Raw genomic sequence first — 17,892 nt, forward strand, 5'->3', positions numbered from 1 at the left:
CATCGGATTCCTCCCTGATTCAATTTGTTCTAGTACAGTGGTGATAATTGATTGACCCTCATTATTTTTACCACTACTAAGAAAATATTGATTGAGTATACAAAATAAAAACGCCCTTCTTCTATATATATGAAAGGATTCAGAAAGAGGATTATCAAAATAATAGCGTGCGAATTCTTTCAAATTAACTATATTACCATCTACTATTTTCGATAAATCCCTATCCTTTAAATTAAAGAAGCGTTCGAAATACTTATAGTAATATGCATCTACTCTAGGGATTACTACCAGGTCTATTGCAGGGAAGCCTAAGATAGCACCAAATTCCTCTGGCAAAGGGCTAATTTCATCATACCCTATTCTAAAACAATGCCACTACAAAAAAAATGAGAATAGGCAACGGACAAAATTGCAACAAAATGACAAACGTTGCCTTTTGTAGTAAAAGGCAACAATACTTGTTTGTTACCTTGATCTTGAACAATTTGTACTATATGACAATGCAACGGTTTGAAAAGTGTTGCTTTAGATTATGTAAGACAAAAATATGTAAAATGTAGTTATTTATTTTACAAAAGACAACAATTATTTAAAATGTTGCCAAGAAAGATAACAACAATAAAATTGTTGCTTATGTAATAATTTTAAAAACGCTTTTTCAAGGTATCTAAGACAAGATTGTTTCATGTGTTTTCATTGTCTTACATAAGATAGGTTATTATTTAGAACATTCGTTTAAAAATAATAATAAACAGATTATTGCCAATAAGAACAAATTATTATCTATTCATAAAGGTGTGTATGACAACAATAGTTGATGATTAGAAAAAATAATTTAGCACCGGTAATTGTGGTTGGTGGATTTCACATTTCACAACAGCATTTTTTAAGCTAAATCAATGTAGAAAATACAACACATATGTAAAAGTTATATTTTCATACGAGTAGAATTGATGGTAATTATACAGTACAAATAAATTACAAAAGGCTAGCAGTCTTTGTATTAAAAAATTAAAAAAATAAAATCTTTATATGCAAATTTTGGCACTAAACTTTGTTTGTTTTTTAAGCTATTTATAACATTTACTTGCAATTTTTGTCCATCATCTCAGATTCTGGAATTCCTTTAGTAAATGTATTTCACAAAATTTAGTAAATATATTTCACAAAATTTATGTCTCACCTGTATTTAAAAGTTGCTTCATCCTTTCCTCGCACCAGTTTGGCAGAAAAAAGTGCTTAATGAATGGGATCATGCTATCCATTTTGCATTATCTTCACAGTACACATTGATATCGACAAAATTTTGGTTTGAACTCACATTGAATTTTTTAGGTCATCACTCGTGATTTCGGAGGTGGAAAATCCATAAGCCTTTTCTTTAATGTTCGATTACCTAAAATATTTTTTGCAGAGACGGATCTTATGTGTGTTTGTTGATATGCTGATTTTGTTATTATAACAAAAGTCTTCATACGTGCCTTTCTTTGGCTTATCGGCAAGATTGAGTCCTTTGTTTATATTCCTTCCTTCCTTGTGCAGGCAATGGAGTTTGGTCTTATAGATGGCATTTTGGAAACAGAGTATCGAGGATGCTGCGTATGACATGTTGCAACCATTTCATGGATGCACCTTTCTTATAGCTGTTGTATGAAGTATATTTCACTAGTCGTCCAATACTAATTTTGTTGCGTTGCAATCTCAGCTTAACTAACTAAGTTGCAACATTGTAATTGGAAGGGACATGGTTGTTGTCCTTGTATATCTTCAAAGAATTCAATTTTTTTGAAAATCAAATTGTAATTGTTGGCAAGTAATGTTCCAATTGAATTTGTTTTGTTAAACAAGAATCAAATTCTGCTTCTAGCAAGAATGGTTTGCAATTAGAGAGGGAGAGGTGCAGACAATTTGTTGCTTGAACAAGATTTGGACTGGTATGACTGATAAAAAGTTTCTATAACAAGAAACTATTGCAATGATTTCCATCATGATAAACTATTGCAATAACAAGTCTATGTTCATAAATTATAGTTCAAGATGAGCCTTCTCATGGACGTCCACGTTCATAAACAAATCAATTTCAATCAATTTACAACCTTGTGCCAAACTAACAAGAACTTTAAGAAGTACAAAATGATCGCCTCCCTACAAACGGGAACCATCTTTCTTATTTTGGGGGTTGTGGGAGGAGATAACAATTCATTTATTTAAGGTTCTCCCTCCCCATAAGAATGTTGTGGTATAGTGTTAAGCCTACTCATACATGCATATAGTGTTCTGGCATGTTTGAAATGCTTCGCCTTTTATCTGACTCAGTAGCACTTCTGGTGTAAATCATTATATGCTATGTACCTGAGAAAAGAGTAAAAGACAAATGCCAAGAAAATCAGAAACAATGCCTTATAACATGTGAAGTAAAGCACAACTAGTCCATTCTCAAAATCTGAACATTCAATCAGCCAAATGGTTGAATATTGAAAGTCTTGCTGATAGAGAAAATGTTTAATCTCAAGCCTTCACACATTATAACAACCATCAATAATTTTTCAAGTTATGAATAGCAGAACGCTTTGACGGGATAGAAAAAATTATTTTTGCTTATCTACTTATCATTACACAGAACAGGGTAGCCCTTTTCAGTTTCTGAATGTTTTAACAAGTAAAAAGATAATAGAACAAACAATTTACATATAAAAGACTTACCATAATTTTGGCCGTAGTGAATCTGTAAATGGCCTTGATTAAGGAGCCGTATTTCCTAGACTTCAAATTTCTCATATGCCTACAACAGATGAAGAAAGCCTCAATGTAAAACATCCACTGTAAATATATGGTCAAGTAGCAAGATACAAGAAGCATAACTACAGAAAATAGGCCCTTACAATAATTTTTTATGTGACTTAATTAAGGAAATGCTTGTGCTGAATGCTGATTAATGCAGGCTTACTGAATTGTTGTTTAATGCAGGCTTACTGAATTGCTGATTAATGTATGTAGGCCACAAAACAAGTAAATAAATTAGTCATTGAATTGCTTCTTGAATTTGTTATGTGACTTAATTAAGGAAATACTTGTGCTGAATGCTGATTAATGCAGGCTTACCGGTATCATTGCATAGACGGGCACATAGTTCAACAGCATGTTTGCCATATCAGTGTCTTTAGTTGAGACCTGAAGCAACATAGTGAGTTATATGTCTAAAAAGGGAGTGAAGAGCATGCATATCTAGTTCAAAGGTTAAGTAATGAAGAATTACTGTAATTTAAATTCATCTAAACTGTAAGCAAATCCCAACTTTTGAGTTAAAAAAATACAAAATAAAGAAAACAGTATGATTTTAAACCTGTAAGATTCTGAACTCTGAATTATTGTAATTTGAATTCATCTAAATAGGTAGCAGCAGGACATAAGTAGGCACTTCTTACCTTCAGCTACTCATGAGTTTCTTGAGAATCCTCCTAAGCATAAGTTTAGATGATACAAGTTCTATGACGAGTCATTATGAATACAATGAGATCGCAGAGAATCTGCCAGAAAACTTTCAAGCGGTCTAGTAATTCAAGCTACTCAATCGTCTAGTCAGCATTGTGAGGATAGGAAAGCAAGATCAATTTCAGACCATAAGGTTTGAAAAATGTTGCTAGACCTTCAAAAAGTGTCTTATGGAGCTTCTTTATAGCGTGTATCAGCAAGCACATTGCAGCTCGGGGGTAGACAGGTTCAAGGTAGTTACTCAAGCAATATTTCCTACTTGAGGTGTATTATCTCTACAGATCCAAAGCATCAGACTGCCTTAGAACTGTAAATTGCAGAATTTTATGAGCCCATCAGGCAAGAATATAGCTCAGCTACTCAAAGTTTTCTAACTCAAATTTGCAGGATGCTCATAGCGGCTCTTATGCCTAAATTACATACAATGTTGAGCATGGAGAGGATAGATGAAAGTGCAAAGAGCTGTCTGACAATATTCTGTGAAAAAAGTTCAAAGTCAAGCTCCTCCATGCAACAAATCGTCAATTGAGGAGGCAAGCTCAGTACAGAACATCTAACAACAGTTGTTGTAGCAGCCTAGTAGAGGCAAGATTGCAATCACGTCAAGGAATTATCTTGAATCAAGAGCCATTTTTAGTCAAGAAATTGAATTTAAAAGAGCAAAAGGTCATTTGAAAAAGGATAATAAGATATCTCGAGAAAGAGCAACAATTCAATTTATCAACAAGTCCACAACGAAGCAAGTAAGACTTCAAGTGGAAGAAATCAGAACAAGAATCTTAAAGCTCCTCAAGGTTGCCTGAAGAATTAGCAACACTTACAAGCCTGCGGTTATCAAAGGAGAAATACTCAGAGTACAACAAAGTGGGAAAGAGACAGAATTTTCAGTTGAAAAATTTGAAATTTTTGCCTGAGAAATCAAACTCTTCAGCAAAAAAGTCAGAAACTGTCAGCGGAAAAATTCAAGGTTTTCAGTAGAAAATTCAACATTTTTGCAAAATAGCAAGATTTTCAAGAACAAAAAACAATATCCTTGCAAAGATTCAGCAGAGAAAATCAGCATTTCCAACAAAGAAAAAAGAATTTCAGCGAGTTTGTAAGTTGTCCAGAAGAATTTCATCACCTGTTTCAAGCGCATGTCATAGGACAACAGTTATAAAAACTCACTGCTATCTAGCATAAGGGATATATACCCAAAAATTCCAAAATCAGACATGGATGTTGTAAAAATATCAGTTAACTCACAAAATCCCCAAGATCTTTTAATATTTGTGTCTACTTGAGATATATACCATATATCTAGTGAGAATAATAATACTTACAAAGTTGTAATTATCTAATTTTAGTTACCAACATGATTTCACTCAAAGTAAATTTTGACAAACTAATTCTTATTCTAAAGTCCAATTTAACAAATACTTTGCAATAATAAAAACCCAAGAATTGTTTCAGAAAGAAAAAAAAAACCAAGAATTCAGTATATTTTTACCTAAGTTGTTGTTCCTGACTACAGTCTGCGACTGCACGCCCGCTGGTGACTTCCTGCTTGTGGCGGCTAGCTGCATCTAGTGGTTGTCGGCTTGCTGCTTCCTACTAGTGGCTGATAGCTGCAGGCTTCTAGATGCAGGCTGCCAGCTGCTAACGGCTCTAACTGCCTGCTGGTAGGGCTAGCAGCTGCCTGCTGCTGCGGCTGTTTGGCAGCTAAGAAATTCTTAATATCTCCTCCAACATTTGTAAGCTTATCAAATCACATTGATGTATTCTACAAAACTCATACATATCACAACCCCAAATATATTACCAAAATAACAATAATGCAAAATAAAACTAAATAATAGATTATTAAAATAAGACTAGTTTCTTATGGTTTTTCATACTCACCCGCTGCTATTTTCAGGTTGCACCAAGATATTATTAGAAGATGGCAACAAACTATCTATATTTAATTCTTTACTCTCTTCAATCTACACCAACAAATTAAAAGTTGATACGGAGTATTAATTTAATCGAAATCAAAATCAAATTTGATGCTATTTTGGGGTTAACCTATTAGGAATAGATGAGCGAAAGTCTGAGAGTTGGAATAACATAGGGGCAATTTGGTTTTGTTTGTTCGATTTTGTGGGAAAAATTAGTTGGGGTTTTTTATTTTGTGGGAAGAATTAGTTGAATTTGGTTCTGTTTGTTCTACTTTGAAGGAAGAACTAAGTCTCTAACGAATTAGTTGGGGGTTAGTTAACTTTGTGATTTTTTTCTTCAATGATTAGTGATGTAATAATAATAATAACAACAATATAATAATAATAATAATAATAATAATAATAATAATAATAATAATAATAATAATAATAATAATAATATGAATAATAATATGAATAAATGACACTATATCATTATTACATACTCATTTTTTAACAAAATTATTATATACTAGCTCATAATAAATTTAGGGCATGTTCTCTTCGGATTATTTTTAGTTCAGTTCAGTTCTAATAAGTTCCATTCAGTTCAGTTCAGTTCTTAATTTCCTTCTCTCATAAAATATTCAGTTCAGTTCAGCTTCAACAAGTTTAGTTCAGTTCGGTTCAGCTCAGTTCAGTCAATCAAAACAAACCCTTAGATTTTAGACTTAATTATTATTATTATTATTATTATTATTATTATTATTATTATTATTATTTTTGAAACAAGACTTAATTATTACTAATGAGTAACTTATTTATCAATTTAGATTATAATCTATGGTTCGTCAAAAAGCTATTATACTCCTTAATGTGTAATTACATACTTTTTCTGTTTCTATTAATTTGACACGTTCAATTTAGACACACATATTAAGGAGATGAGAGAGAATGCATGATAAAGCAAGTGAAGACACTGATAAATTAACGGTATGAAACTTACTCAAAATAGAATAAAAGTATAAAACTATTTGACTTTCACATTTTTATATAACTTGTTAACATAATAAAACAATTAATTTGATTGAATTTCACATTTGTATAAAACTTAATGGTAAAACTCACTGGGTAACTTTGTTTCTTTTTACTTTATATAGTAACTTGACTTTCACAATTGTGTTAAATAGATTGTCATAATGGTCAAGGTTACCCTTTTGAACCACCTCGGTTTGGATCTGATCAATTTTGAGTCGAGACAATAACTATCGGGTCCATGTCAAATTTGGAAAAAGCCATCAATTTTGTATTAGTTAATGGTCAAATTGGAGTATTAGCTTAGGTTTAAACGAGTTTGAGTGGGTTTATTTCGTATCAGTTGACTTTGGTCTCCTTGATTACATTTTTTTTTTATTTCGATTCAATATTACATCTGTATAAAGTGAAATATTATTACAAACAAGACTCTATTATGTTCACCTTTATTCCATTTATTTTACAAAAAATAATCTCACATAAGCTTAGATAAAATTAATCATGATTTAGAACACGTAAAATAGTTTAGTAGAGTAACTTTTTGCCAATTTTTAATGTAAATAGCCAATGAAATAAGTTTTTTAAGGATATTATAGTTGCTTTTACTTACAAACCTTTTCTTTATTGGGTTACTTTTATGCATATTGTGGTAACTTTTATTCATTATAGGGGTAACTTCTGATCACTTTAGGCTATCTTTATAATGGATGTACAATAATTATTGTACACCCGGTTTTTTTTAAAAAAATACGTTTGTGTGTATATATTAGGAGTAATATTGTACACCCGTTTTTTTTTAAAAAAAAAATTTAGGGTTTATTCTCATTGACTGAACTGAACTTATTAGAGCTGAAGTGAACTAAACTGAAATGAATATTTTATAAGAGAATGAAATAAGGAGTTGAACTGAACTTATTAGAGCTGAATTGAACTGGAAATAATCGTATGAGAACAGACCGTAACTAGTAATCATTTAGGACAATATTAATACGGATATATAATATTTATTGTACACCTATTTTTTATTCGTTAAAATAAATAGTTTTTTTTTTTGAAACAATTAAAATAAATAGTTTGATTTAATATATATTTTTTATTATTATTAATATTACTCCATATTAGATTACCATCCAGAAACTAGCAAGTTGCTACCAATACCAATTTTAATTAATTCATCATATTTTTTAATCCAATAATTTCTTCGTCATAATCCAATAATAGATTACAACTTTGTTTCCTTAAGATATTTGTAATCCCACCCAAGTAAGATCCCCTAGTTTATTCCAAAAAGAAGAACCATTAGCTAGTAGTCCACATTTAGTTCGGGAAATATAGCAAATTAGCACCAAGACTTTAACTCTATGTTCAAATTACCCCCTTAACTTTAATTATAGCAAATGGACCCCAAAACTTAACATATCATGCAACACATCTGAGCATCATTATTTAACAATAAATTCATCAAAACATGCTAATTTTTTGTATTAATAATAAGCATTAAGAGTATTATACATGCGTTATATTTCTTACCATTTCAATTAAATGTGAGCAATTGAAGAGATTAATCAAGTATGATGGTTTGCTAAATTCCGTTAATTTTTTCGCCCTTTGTCATATTTCAATGTCGATAATTTCTATATTTTATAGTATGTATTTAATATGTATGATAATGTATATGCACAATATTTTGGATGTAATTAATTTTTTTTAACATTTTTTTGTCTTTTTTAATATTTTAATGTGATTTTGCTCAAATTTGATGTATAGGTTTTGATTGCACAATTATATTAAGTTGTGGGGTTAATTTGCTACAAGTAAAAGTTATGGGGTTACTTTACACCTGCAATAAAAGTGTTGGGGCTAATTTAGTTCTCAAAATAGAAAATAAGTTAAAAAATAAATAAATAAAAAAAAACCAAACTCCATATTCTTCTCCAAACCCGCGAAATTGTAAATTATTTTTGGCTCCAAATTTTTTTGATCATGAATAAGCAGTTACTCCACTTTTCAGCTGTTGATCTCATTATACAACACACTCGTCATCTTAAAATCATCATATCCCCCAATCGGTTACTCTACTTACTCACCTCCTTTCTTTCTACTTAGGTGAGAGTTAATTAAGAGTATAGAGTATCTATTTCAATTCGTAATTAACTAGTTGCTTTTCTCTCTACTCACACTGCTTTCTTTGGATTTATGGTTGGCTAGTTGGGTTTGATGCCGGCGAAATTGTTGTTGTATTCTGAATTTCATGTAAGTCATCGTTGCCCTTTTAATCTCTGAAGTGAATTTGGCATTTATAACTGGTTAATTTGATGTTGGATTTGATTTTTAGATGTAATATATTCTGGGTTGTCTTATTTTTGTAATTTAATATGATTATGGGTTAAGATGATTTTAATGGTTATGATTTACATGTTATGATTTACAAATAGCTCTGTATTTCTGTTGCTGCTTAGTGATTGACATGGACATTTGCACTTGTTAATATGAGTAGATGCATGACATCAGATAACGGGTGTGAGTTTTAGAGCGTTTTTTAGGGTGTTTTGCTGACACCCTCGAAAGCTAACGAGGCCATTTTTTCGGGTGTCTTAGGCGGTGTTCGTGTGATTAGGCTGTCATCCCCTTAGTTTATCATTGATCATCTCTCTTCTTACTTTCCAATGGCCACATTCACTACACTAGCAGCTATGAAGGGCAATCCAAAAATTCAGGCCATTTATCTGAGTCCAATTTTGATCAATTTTGTGAATTTTACTATCTAGAGACTTATAGTACCTGAACCTGCTCTCTGAACATTGCAAAACCTCACCTTTCTCAATCTGATGCACATTCTAGGTTGTTTATTAGGCTGTCCAGAAATGTTACAGTTGCCAATCTGACCAAGCTCCAATGTGATCTTAACTTCAATTCATACATCAATAATTAGTACATATAAGGTCCTGGAGTCTTGGGTTCTGAGATATATGCTGATTTGTTCACTATAGAAATCAATTATATTTTGTTTGTTCTACTTTAGTCTAAAAAACGTACCGAACAGAATTTGCCACTAAAATTTAAGTTAATAGAGGTTAGTTGTTAAGCTTTCAATCATGCTAACCCTTTTGTGAAATCAGCTAGATTATTAAACAAATGGTTATCCTTACTTGTTTTGTAACTTGAGCAGAAGAGTTTTAACTAGAAAAGATTTAAAAATTAAAGCATATTGAGGACTGTCAATTTATTCCCTGATGTCTAGTTGTTACTGAACTGAGTAATTGCTGAAAGATGCTTAGATATTTGTCCTAGGTCGAATTAACTTACAAACGAATTCACTAATGGTAGCTAGTGGGGTTGCTTACACTATGTGTGGGTTATATGCATCTGCACTAATTTTCCCACCTCTCCACTAAGCTTGGAGCTATAAGAGGTGCTGGTGATGAGCATCAAACTCATGAACCAAGAATGTCAGGATATGAGAGGCTGAGAATAGAAACAATTAGAAAAAATATGACAAGAATGGAAGAATTAGGTTTGAAGGAACAGGCTAAGTCATTGATGGCGCAAGTTCAAAATAATAGAGGCAATCAAAGTAAAAACAAAAAGAAAAAGGTTTCGGGAGACGATGAGCTCTATAGGGCTAACCAAGATATGGAGCATGAGCTTGATTCCATCGATGAAGAGTTACCCATTCCACAGTCTAAAAGTAAAGGCAAGTCCAATGCTATTCAATGGAAGGTAGTTTTTTCTAAGCTGTACATTTATAATTAAGCATGTCTCTATTCTTTACACATGTAATTATGTATGCATCAAGATGATGTGTTGTGCTGCTATATATATGTCATATGTGGGTTTAAAATTTAAAATATAGGTTTTAAATTGAGAATGGAACTCTATTATCTCATGCAAGTATATATGCAACTAGGAATAGATGTTTGAATGTTCTGATTTGCCATCAACTATGAACACGTATTGATTGAAAATTTGTCCAGTTCTCTACAGATTTAGAAAGTAGTAAGAAAAATGTCTTGGTGTGCTGCTGTTGCTTTATAATGTTGTTGTTGCCTATTGCTTTGCGGCTGTTGAAACTTTAATTCTACTGCTCTATTGTCATGAGTTGCTGCCCCCTTGCCTTGCTGACTGTACACTTGTTCTGCAATCTACTGCCAAATACTTCTCTAGAACTTAAAACAAATTCTGCTCTGCGCTGTAAGCAGTTAAACTACAAGTTTCAATTTAGATTGAATGATTCATGATTGAGCTGTACTGTAATAATGTAATGTATGTTTTTTATTGTGATGTTCTGATTTTGATTACATTCATTAGTGATTACCTTAATCCCAAATAAACTTGGATGGTTTGTCATGTCATTTGCAAAAGTGTGAAATTGCGTAAGCATTGTGCTAATAGCCTAGTCTTTGTCTGTCTTGATGCACATATACATTTTCTGTGAGACTCAACAGTCGCACACTCTTAAACTAACTCAATAGAAAACACATACAAAACAAGAATAATCAGCAAGAACAAAGATTCGATAGCCAATGGATTGAAATATATTGATAGTTCAGTAACTTTAGGTTACTACTGCCCAAAGTATCTTTAGGATACAAAGCTCCAAATATCCAATACAATAGTCTTCTCACAGAATTCTTGACAATGGAAAAACATTCTTATATATACAAGGCTTTTGTCCAACACAAAAGAGGCCGCCTTAATTCATTTTGTTTATCTCTATCTACTCTGAAATGCTGCTCTAAGTTTTCTGCTCCACTAGTGAGTGTTGTTCCCCCTTCCTGCAGACTCCCCTCTTCCCCTACCCTTTGTCCTTCAACAATTAATTAAATTTGTTCCCTTGTGCTGCTGTGGTTTTCCTCTTCTCTGATATTGCAATAGAGATTTGGGCTTAAGGTTTGGTGGCCCGTCAGTTTGGTGATATTTTCCTTGTATGCTCATATACCTAAAGATCAGCTCAAATTTGACCTCTTATGTCAATATGGTGTCTGAAACAGTAAAGAACACAATTCTCAAGGCTACTTGAAGCACATGCTTAGTTAGACATTAATGTTTAATTGCTTATAAATGCCCTTATGTATGTGTGGTCTATGATCAATTAATTGCTTATCAATTTAACAAGAGTTATGAAGTGTGAAACTTCTTTTGTATAATGTTTGTACATACATATATTAGAGTTTGTATGTCTTTCTTTTTTCCATGTTTGTTCCCAATTTCAGATTCGTAAAATGAAGGCTCTGACTCGAAAAGCAGTGATGGCAAAACGTCGGCGAAATGTTGATTTGGCTTCTTCACATGGTGGCTCATCTACCCCTAATCATACATTACATCAGCATTATTCAACCACAAGAGAACTAGTTGAAATGCTCGGATTAGAAGTTGAACACTTAAATCATGACAAGAATGATAAAGAAAATGGCAAGCTATCGTTTGTATTTGTAATTAAAATTCTTTACCTACATGCTTGATAAGCCATTTTTTTAACATTTGAATTTCTTTGCTCATGTTAGCTGAAAAGGATAAGCCTAGAAGAGGACCCACTATGTGCTACAAAGTCCATGGACGCACCGTAGAACGCTTGGAAATTACCTTGAATGAGCATGGACAACCTGTTGGTCCGGATGACAGTACATGCAATGAGTTCATTAGCTTCTTAGGAACAATAGCTCGAAAAGCAAATATCCTACCACTGACTGTCAAGAATTGGCCCATACTAAGAAACGAGAAGAAAGAAGAACTTTGGGATTATGTCTTGGTGAGTTACTTATTCAATTAAATAAATATGGTAGAAATGTTTTATAATTGCTTAACTTGTCCTATATGGTTTCTGCTATCATGTCAGAGTGTCATGTTAAACTTTCTTGATTGGCATATGTTATGTAAAAAAAATGAACCCCAACTGTCATTATTGTTGTCGATCTGCCTACATGGTGTTCTGCTTGGCTGCCTTCTACTTTTTAAGATCAGTGACTTGTTTTGTAAGTGCTAGAATAGGTTCTAAACTTTCAGTGAGTTGTTTTCTTATGTTCTTGATTTGTGATTAAGATTAATTAATTGGCAGTGAGTTGTTTAACAGTGCCAATATGATCACTTTAGTATAACTTTTTTTGTATTGTTGTAGAAACATTTTATTGTCCCAATTGAGGGAAAAAAATGGGTTTTGCAAACCATTGGTGCTGCTTGGAGAAGGTACAAATGTTATTTAAAAAGAGTACACTTTCATAAATATGACAATGATAAAACAAGGATGATCAAACGACCAAAACTAGTCCCAAAAAATATGTTCCAAGACTTGTTAAAGATTTGGAATGATGTCAAATATGAGGTATTACATTTATACAAGTCTCTTATATTTTCCCTGCCTTTATAGCAAATGTATATTTCTTGTCTTAAGAAAAATGTTATTCATTAGTTCACCGTCTTAATTTGTCAGGAACGATGTATGCAAAATAAAGCAAATCGGTTAGTTGGAAAGGAAAAGAACATTATGCATACTTCAGGACCAAAGAGTTTTGCTAGGGTTCGATTTAAGTGGGTGAGTTTGTTTGTTTGCTTGTTTACATTTCTCATCACTTTTATTATTGGTTTTATTTCTGCATTAAAATGATTGGCACTCATTACTCTTGTATAGAAAAAGGATAATAAAACAACAAAAAATCCTAGTTTAGCTCAAATGTTCATAGCAACACGCAAGGAGAAGCTAACAAAGCGAAAGCTTGGTGACCTAAGGGACAAATTGATGGTAAGATTCATTGTCATTTCATGTTAATTTTTTTGCATTTAATTTTGTCAATATTAATTTTTGTCCTTTAACTTTTAAAATACAGACTGAACTTGAGAAATTAGATTCAGAGGAGGAGGTTGAAAGTGTGATTTCAACTATTATTGGTTCTGATAACAAGAAAAAGTCTCGATTAAATTTTTATGGAAGAGGTGTTTCATAGAAGGCCTTGATGTAGGAAGCTGAAGAGAAGCATGCTCAGGAGGTTCAAGCTCTACAAAAAGATTATGAGGACAAAAGGCAACAATATAGAAGGGAGATAGCATATGGTCTTAGCTCCATCCTTTCTCAAATTCAACAACAAAATCCACAAATGTCTTTTGATTTAAGTATGCTTGGCTCTTTATTTCTTGATAATCAATTTGAGAAGGATGGTGGTAGTACAACAGAAATGCTTCGATTTCAATCTTCGGCTTCTACATCCAAGGTAAAAACCTTTTGATTTCTATATACGTAAAGTATAGATAGAAAAGTGGCCAAGGCTTTCAATTTTTTTCTCTTTTTTTTTTTTTTTTTTTTTTTTTTTTTGTTGTTGTATTTGAGCGATACTAAGTTGAAATATTTATCTATTTTATTTTATTTTATTTTTTGTACAGGGAGATGAACAAGAAGAAGATGAAGAAGGCTGCGAGTAAGAAGAAGAAGAATATGACTTTATGGCTCAATTTGAAGTTGCTTTAACCTTTTATTATTTCTTCTATTTTTTAGTTAGACTAATATTATGGCCTACAACATTCTATTAAACAATAGATTATTTAGATAGATTTGATGTTGAAAACAAGTTGATATTGTTTTGGTTGTACTGTTTTACTAATTAATTTTATATGTTTGGGATTATGTAGTCAAATGCTTATTACATGTTTTAATGTTCAACATTTTTCTAATATAACAAATTCAAAATAGTACGAAACATTCTCACTCCTTTAATATAATATAGTAATATATTGCAATAGAAAACAAAAATAGCCGATTCATTGTAGTCATTTAATTTATATATAACAGTTTTCTAAATGTTGTCTTTACAATATTTGGCAACACTTTTGTATTATTACTAGCAAATACAACATGTGAAAAGATTGTTTTATATTATGACAAAAGGTAATAATTTTGAATAGTCTCCTAAGGTGGCAACAATTTTCATTTGTTGTCTTTGTAAATATGTTGCCTTAGGTATTATTTTACCTTGGCTTTTAAAATTGTTGCCTTTGTACGAAAATGCGTTGCCTTATGAATAGACAACGGGGGCATAAACTACGCCTCATATGTGTTGCCTTAGATACAAGGCAACACTTTTTTTATATTAGGGAATGGTTTTTCATTGTTACCTTAGCTTCATTTTGTTGTAGTGTGCGTATCGATATTCCAAAATTCTAAAGCGCTATGTATGAAGTCTATGTCTAAATCTACCCCTTCGATGCCATAAATTCCCCCCAAGTGAAATAAATCTAATTCTTTTCTTTCTCTAACATTAAGAGATCGACACCATTCATGAGTGTATTGGGTGAAGGTTTTAGTGACTAAAGACATGATTATTATTTTTTCTAAAGAGGAGAATAATTTTTTCGCTGGAATTATGAGAAGAATCGGCTGAGCAGGGGGCTATTTATGTACAAATTGCGAAGAATTTTAATCTGAATGAAATACGGAGTCAACGTTAATTGGCGTCAAAGCCACGACATTGGCGCCACCCTCCAGTGCTTGGCGCCACACGCTAAGTGTAGCGCCTGGCGCCACGCGCCATAGTGTGGCGCCAGCTGGCGCCAAGTCACCATGGCAGTCGCGCGTGCTCAGTTTGCGTTTTTGATATTAAACTTGAGTCGGTTAATGACTTTATGGCCCCGTTTAATTTTCCTAAATATCTTTTCTATCTTTTTCCTTAATTAATTAAATATCACATTTATTTTTAATCTATTTCTTTTCTTTTTGGATTTTATTTTAATCTTCAAGAAACCGGCATTTTTCCGTTTTCTTTTCCTTTTTATTTTTTCTTTTTGGGGGAGAGAGTCGGATAATATCCTTCATCAATAATAAAAATAACGGAATTTTTGCGCAAAATTAGTATCATACTTCTCTTGCATACACTAACATACACTAACATAATAATAAACAATCAAATGAAGTTACGATAACATAAAAATACAAATGTGTCTAAATAATGAGTCAAAGGCAAAAGTTTTATAAAAAAGTCAAAATAAAATACATATACAGAAACAGACTACGGCGCCGGAGGACGTAGGCCCATCATGTCATAAAACTGCGCCGTACGAGGAGTCACCTCTCCACCAGTTCCAGCCTCAGCACCAGCTCCAATGTCCGTAGGAGAAGGAAGACTCAAGATAGGACCGCTCCAGCCAAGATCAACCTGAGGCTGAGACCGCGGAGGCTGCTGCGATGACGAGCCAACCTCGTACATCCCACCACCTCTGAAAGCCGAGGTAGCCTCTCCTACCGGTGCAGCAGGAGCACCCTCAGAAGAAGATCCCGAGCCCTCAGCAACGTCGGCTCGAGCAGCCTTGGAACGACCACCTCTACCTCCTGACGAAGTACGACGACGTCTCGAGCTAGACCTCGCCGGATCTCTCCGCCCCTCAGGTCTCGTACGGGTGTGAGAAGCGATGGGCTGACCCTGCAAAAAAAGAATTAAATCAGGATCAAGGTAAAACTGAAGCCATAATGCAGAAATAATAAGTAAAGAAAGGTTACCTCTCGGACAACGTCTTCCCGACGACAGGTAGCCGCGTTCCTCATCCGGACGAGCTGGCTCCGGAAGGCATCTATGCATCGTGCCATAGCCGAAACCACCTCACGTGAGAACTGTCAGAAAAATAAGTCAGTGACAATACATGATAAATGAATACAAAATTCTGAATTAAAACTAGGCTTACACTGGTCTGGTGGCGAGGAATCGACCGCTCCACGAAGCGCTCGCCCTCGGGAGCCGGAGAAATCATCTCCTCGATCGGCCCGTATAGCCCCTAGTAGTGAATGGACATACGGGTAGGCACAAACTCAACGGAACCATCCTGATAAAACAGAAAAAAATCAGTAAGGTATTACTTGGGGGCTACTTAGCAAAAAATAAAAAGCTAAGAATCTTACCCTCACATCCTCAGCCGGTACATGGGCTGGAGCTAATAAAGGTAGTAGCTCCTCAGCGTAACACCGCCCAAGGATCACATGGGACCGCCAGCGGGAACCAGATCCCTCGGCCATGCTCGACAACTGTCTCTCGTCGAACATATGACGTGGCGGAGGAGCAGGAACGACGAAAACATCAGAAGAGTGTTGTCTAGCAACTCTCTCTCCTAAATACACAACCGCTCCGTAGGTCCCCAGAAAATAGCGACGCTTAGCAGAGTACTGTGCGGCTAATCCAGGGACTGTCCAACAGCCCCACGGTCGGTATACTACCTCATGTCCCTATAAAAAGCACCAATCAGGCAAGAATATGTCTAAAACACCACAGAAGAGCAAGATAAACACTAAAAGTCGTACTGAGATGATCTGGCTCCGGACACGTGCAGTAGACATGTCCACATGGTGGCCGCCCCAAGAGGCGCTCACCGGATATCCCCTCGGCGATGGTCTCGCCGGCGCAACGGAAGGAAAGTACTCGTAGAACCAGATCCACAAAAAGTTAAAAGCGTGAGTAAATGCTAACTAATATATAGGGCTAAACTTTATAGGGAATAATGTTTACCTCTACGACCTTCCAGAAAGCAGACAAAGCGACGTTCGTCCTAAAGGACCGGTGACGACACGAGTCCCTCAACGCATGAACGAAATCAACGTAGGCCAAGCTGGCCCAGTCATAAGTCCCGATTCGTTGGAGATCACGGACAGTAGGGAGGTAGTAAAGCAATGCCCTACTACCCTTGTCAGGAGAGAATGTCCCTGACAATAACATCAGCACGAAGATGCCCACCCGTTGCTCTCGGGTGGTCGCATCATCATCAAGAGTCGCTGCCAGCGTCGAGCGGCGAATCCCTCTAGCACTGAACTGAGTCGTCTTGACCTCAGATCGGGCCCGAATAACAATCGGCCCCAACAACTCCTCGATTTCTGGAGAAAAGACGTCGATCCCACCGTTGAACGGCAGCGACACAGAAGTGAACTCCAGTCCTGTGATGAGACTGAAGTCTGTAGGGGTGACCATCATCTCGCCCCAGGGAAAATGGAAGGTGTTGGTGGTGTCCCAGAAGAACTCCACCAAAGCGCACACTACGTGATGACCCCCGCTGGAGGCGACCATAGCCTCGGAGGTCTCGAACAGAGTAACTAGCCCGCATGACTCCCATAGGAGTCTCGTCTCACGGTCTCTGGCGATGTGCATCCTATACAAATCGCCTAGACCATCACAGCCAGAGCCGTGATGCCGTGTCCTCCCAGGCTCGGTTCCTCGTATCACCCTCTCAGAAATGTGGTGGACAAAGGCAAAGAACAAAGTCTGCTCGTCCCACTCCGGGAGCCGACCAAGCGAAGTGGACGGCGTAGCGTCGTCCTCCACGGGCTCATGCTCCCGTCTAGTGTTTCGGGACCATGAACCTGAGCCTCGTTGTCTAGCCATGCTACATTATGCAGAATCATCATAAATTAAGGTTCTATGGTACCTAAGGTTTTGCCTAGCCGCATGATACTATGTTCACAAAAAACAGAGTACGTAGTACTAAAACAGAGCACAAAAGCAAATTG

The 17,892-nt window shown here is 34.9% G+C and overlaps 1 protein-coding gene and 2 long non-coding RNA genes across 4 annotated transcripts; 2 read left to right on the forward strand and 1 right to left on the reverse strand.

The window, feature by feature from the left end:
* Nucleotides 1–1,998: 1,998 nt before the first annotated feature.
* LOC110716214 lies at nucleotides 1,999–5,783 on the reverse strand. 2 transcript variants are annotated; one of them, XR_002510428.1, is made up of 6 exons: nucleotides 5,374–5,783; nucleotides 4,982–5,254; nucleotides 3,103–3,171; nucleotides 2,883–2,980; nucleotides 2,704–2,782; nucleotides 1,999–2,352 (listed from the first exon to the last, which is right to left on the reverse strand). It is a non-coding gene; the product is annotated as an uncharacterized LOC110716214 (long non-coding RNA). The 2 variants fall into 2 exon arrangements; XR_002510429.1 differs by having other exon boundaries at nucleotides 3,426–5,254.
* Nucleotides 5,784–9,872: 4,089 nt separating this feature from the next.
* LOC110716727 lies at nucleotides 9,873–13,026 on the forward strand. The gene is made up of 5 exons (XM_021895363.1): nucleotides 9,873–10,145; nucleotides 11,639–11,837; nucleotides 11,930–12,174; nucleotides 12,541–12,744; nucleotides 12,853–13,026. The coding sequence occupies exons 1-5, from the start codon at nucleotides 9,873–9,875 to the stop codon at nucleotides 13,024–13,026; spliced, it is 1,095 nt and encodes a 364-aa protein (XP_021751055.1).
* A 12-nt stretch (nucleotides 13,027–13,038) lies between these two features.
* On the forward strand, nucleotides 13,039–14,105 carry LOC110716223. Its single transcript, XR_002510430.1, has 3 exons — nucleotides 13,039–13,161; nucleotides 13,247–13,627; nucleotides 13,797–14,105. It is a non-coding gene; the product is annotated as an uncharacterized LOC110716223 (long non-coding RNA).
* Nucleotides 14,106–17,892: the final 3,787 nt, after the last annotated feature.

The sequence above is a fragment of the Chenopodium quinoa genome, unplaced genomic scaffold (genome assembly GCF_001683475.1).
Source record: "Chenopodium quinoa cultivar QQ74 unplaced genomic scaffold, ASM168347v1, whole genome shotgun sequence".
NCBI classification, from domain to species: Eukaryota; Viridiplantae; Streptophyta; class Magnoliopsida; order Caryophyllales; family Amaranthaceae; genus Chenopodium; species Chenopodium quinoa.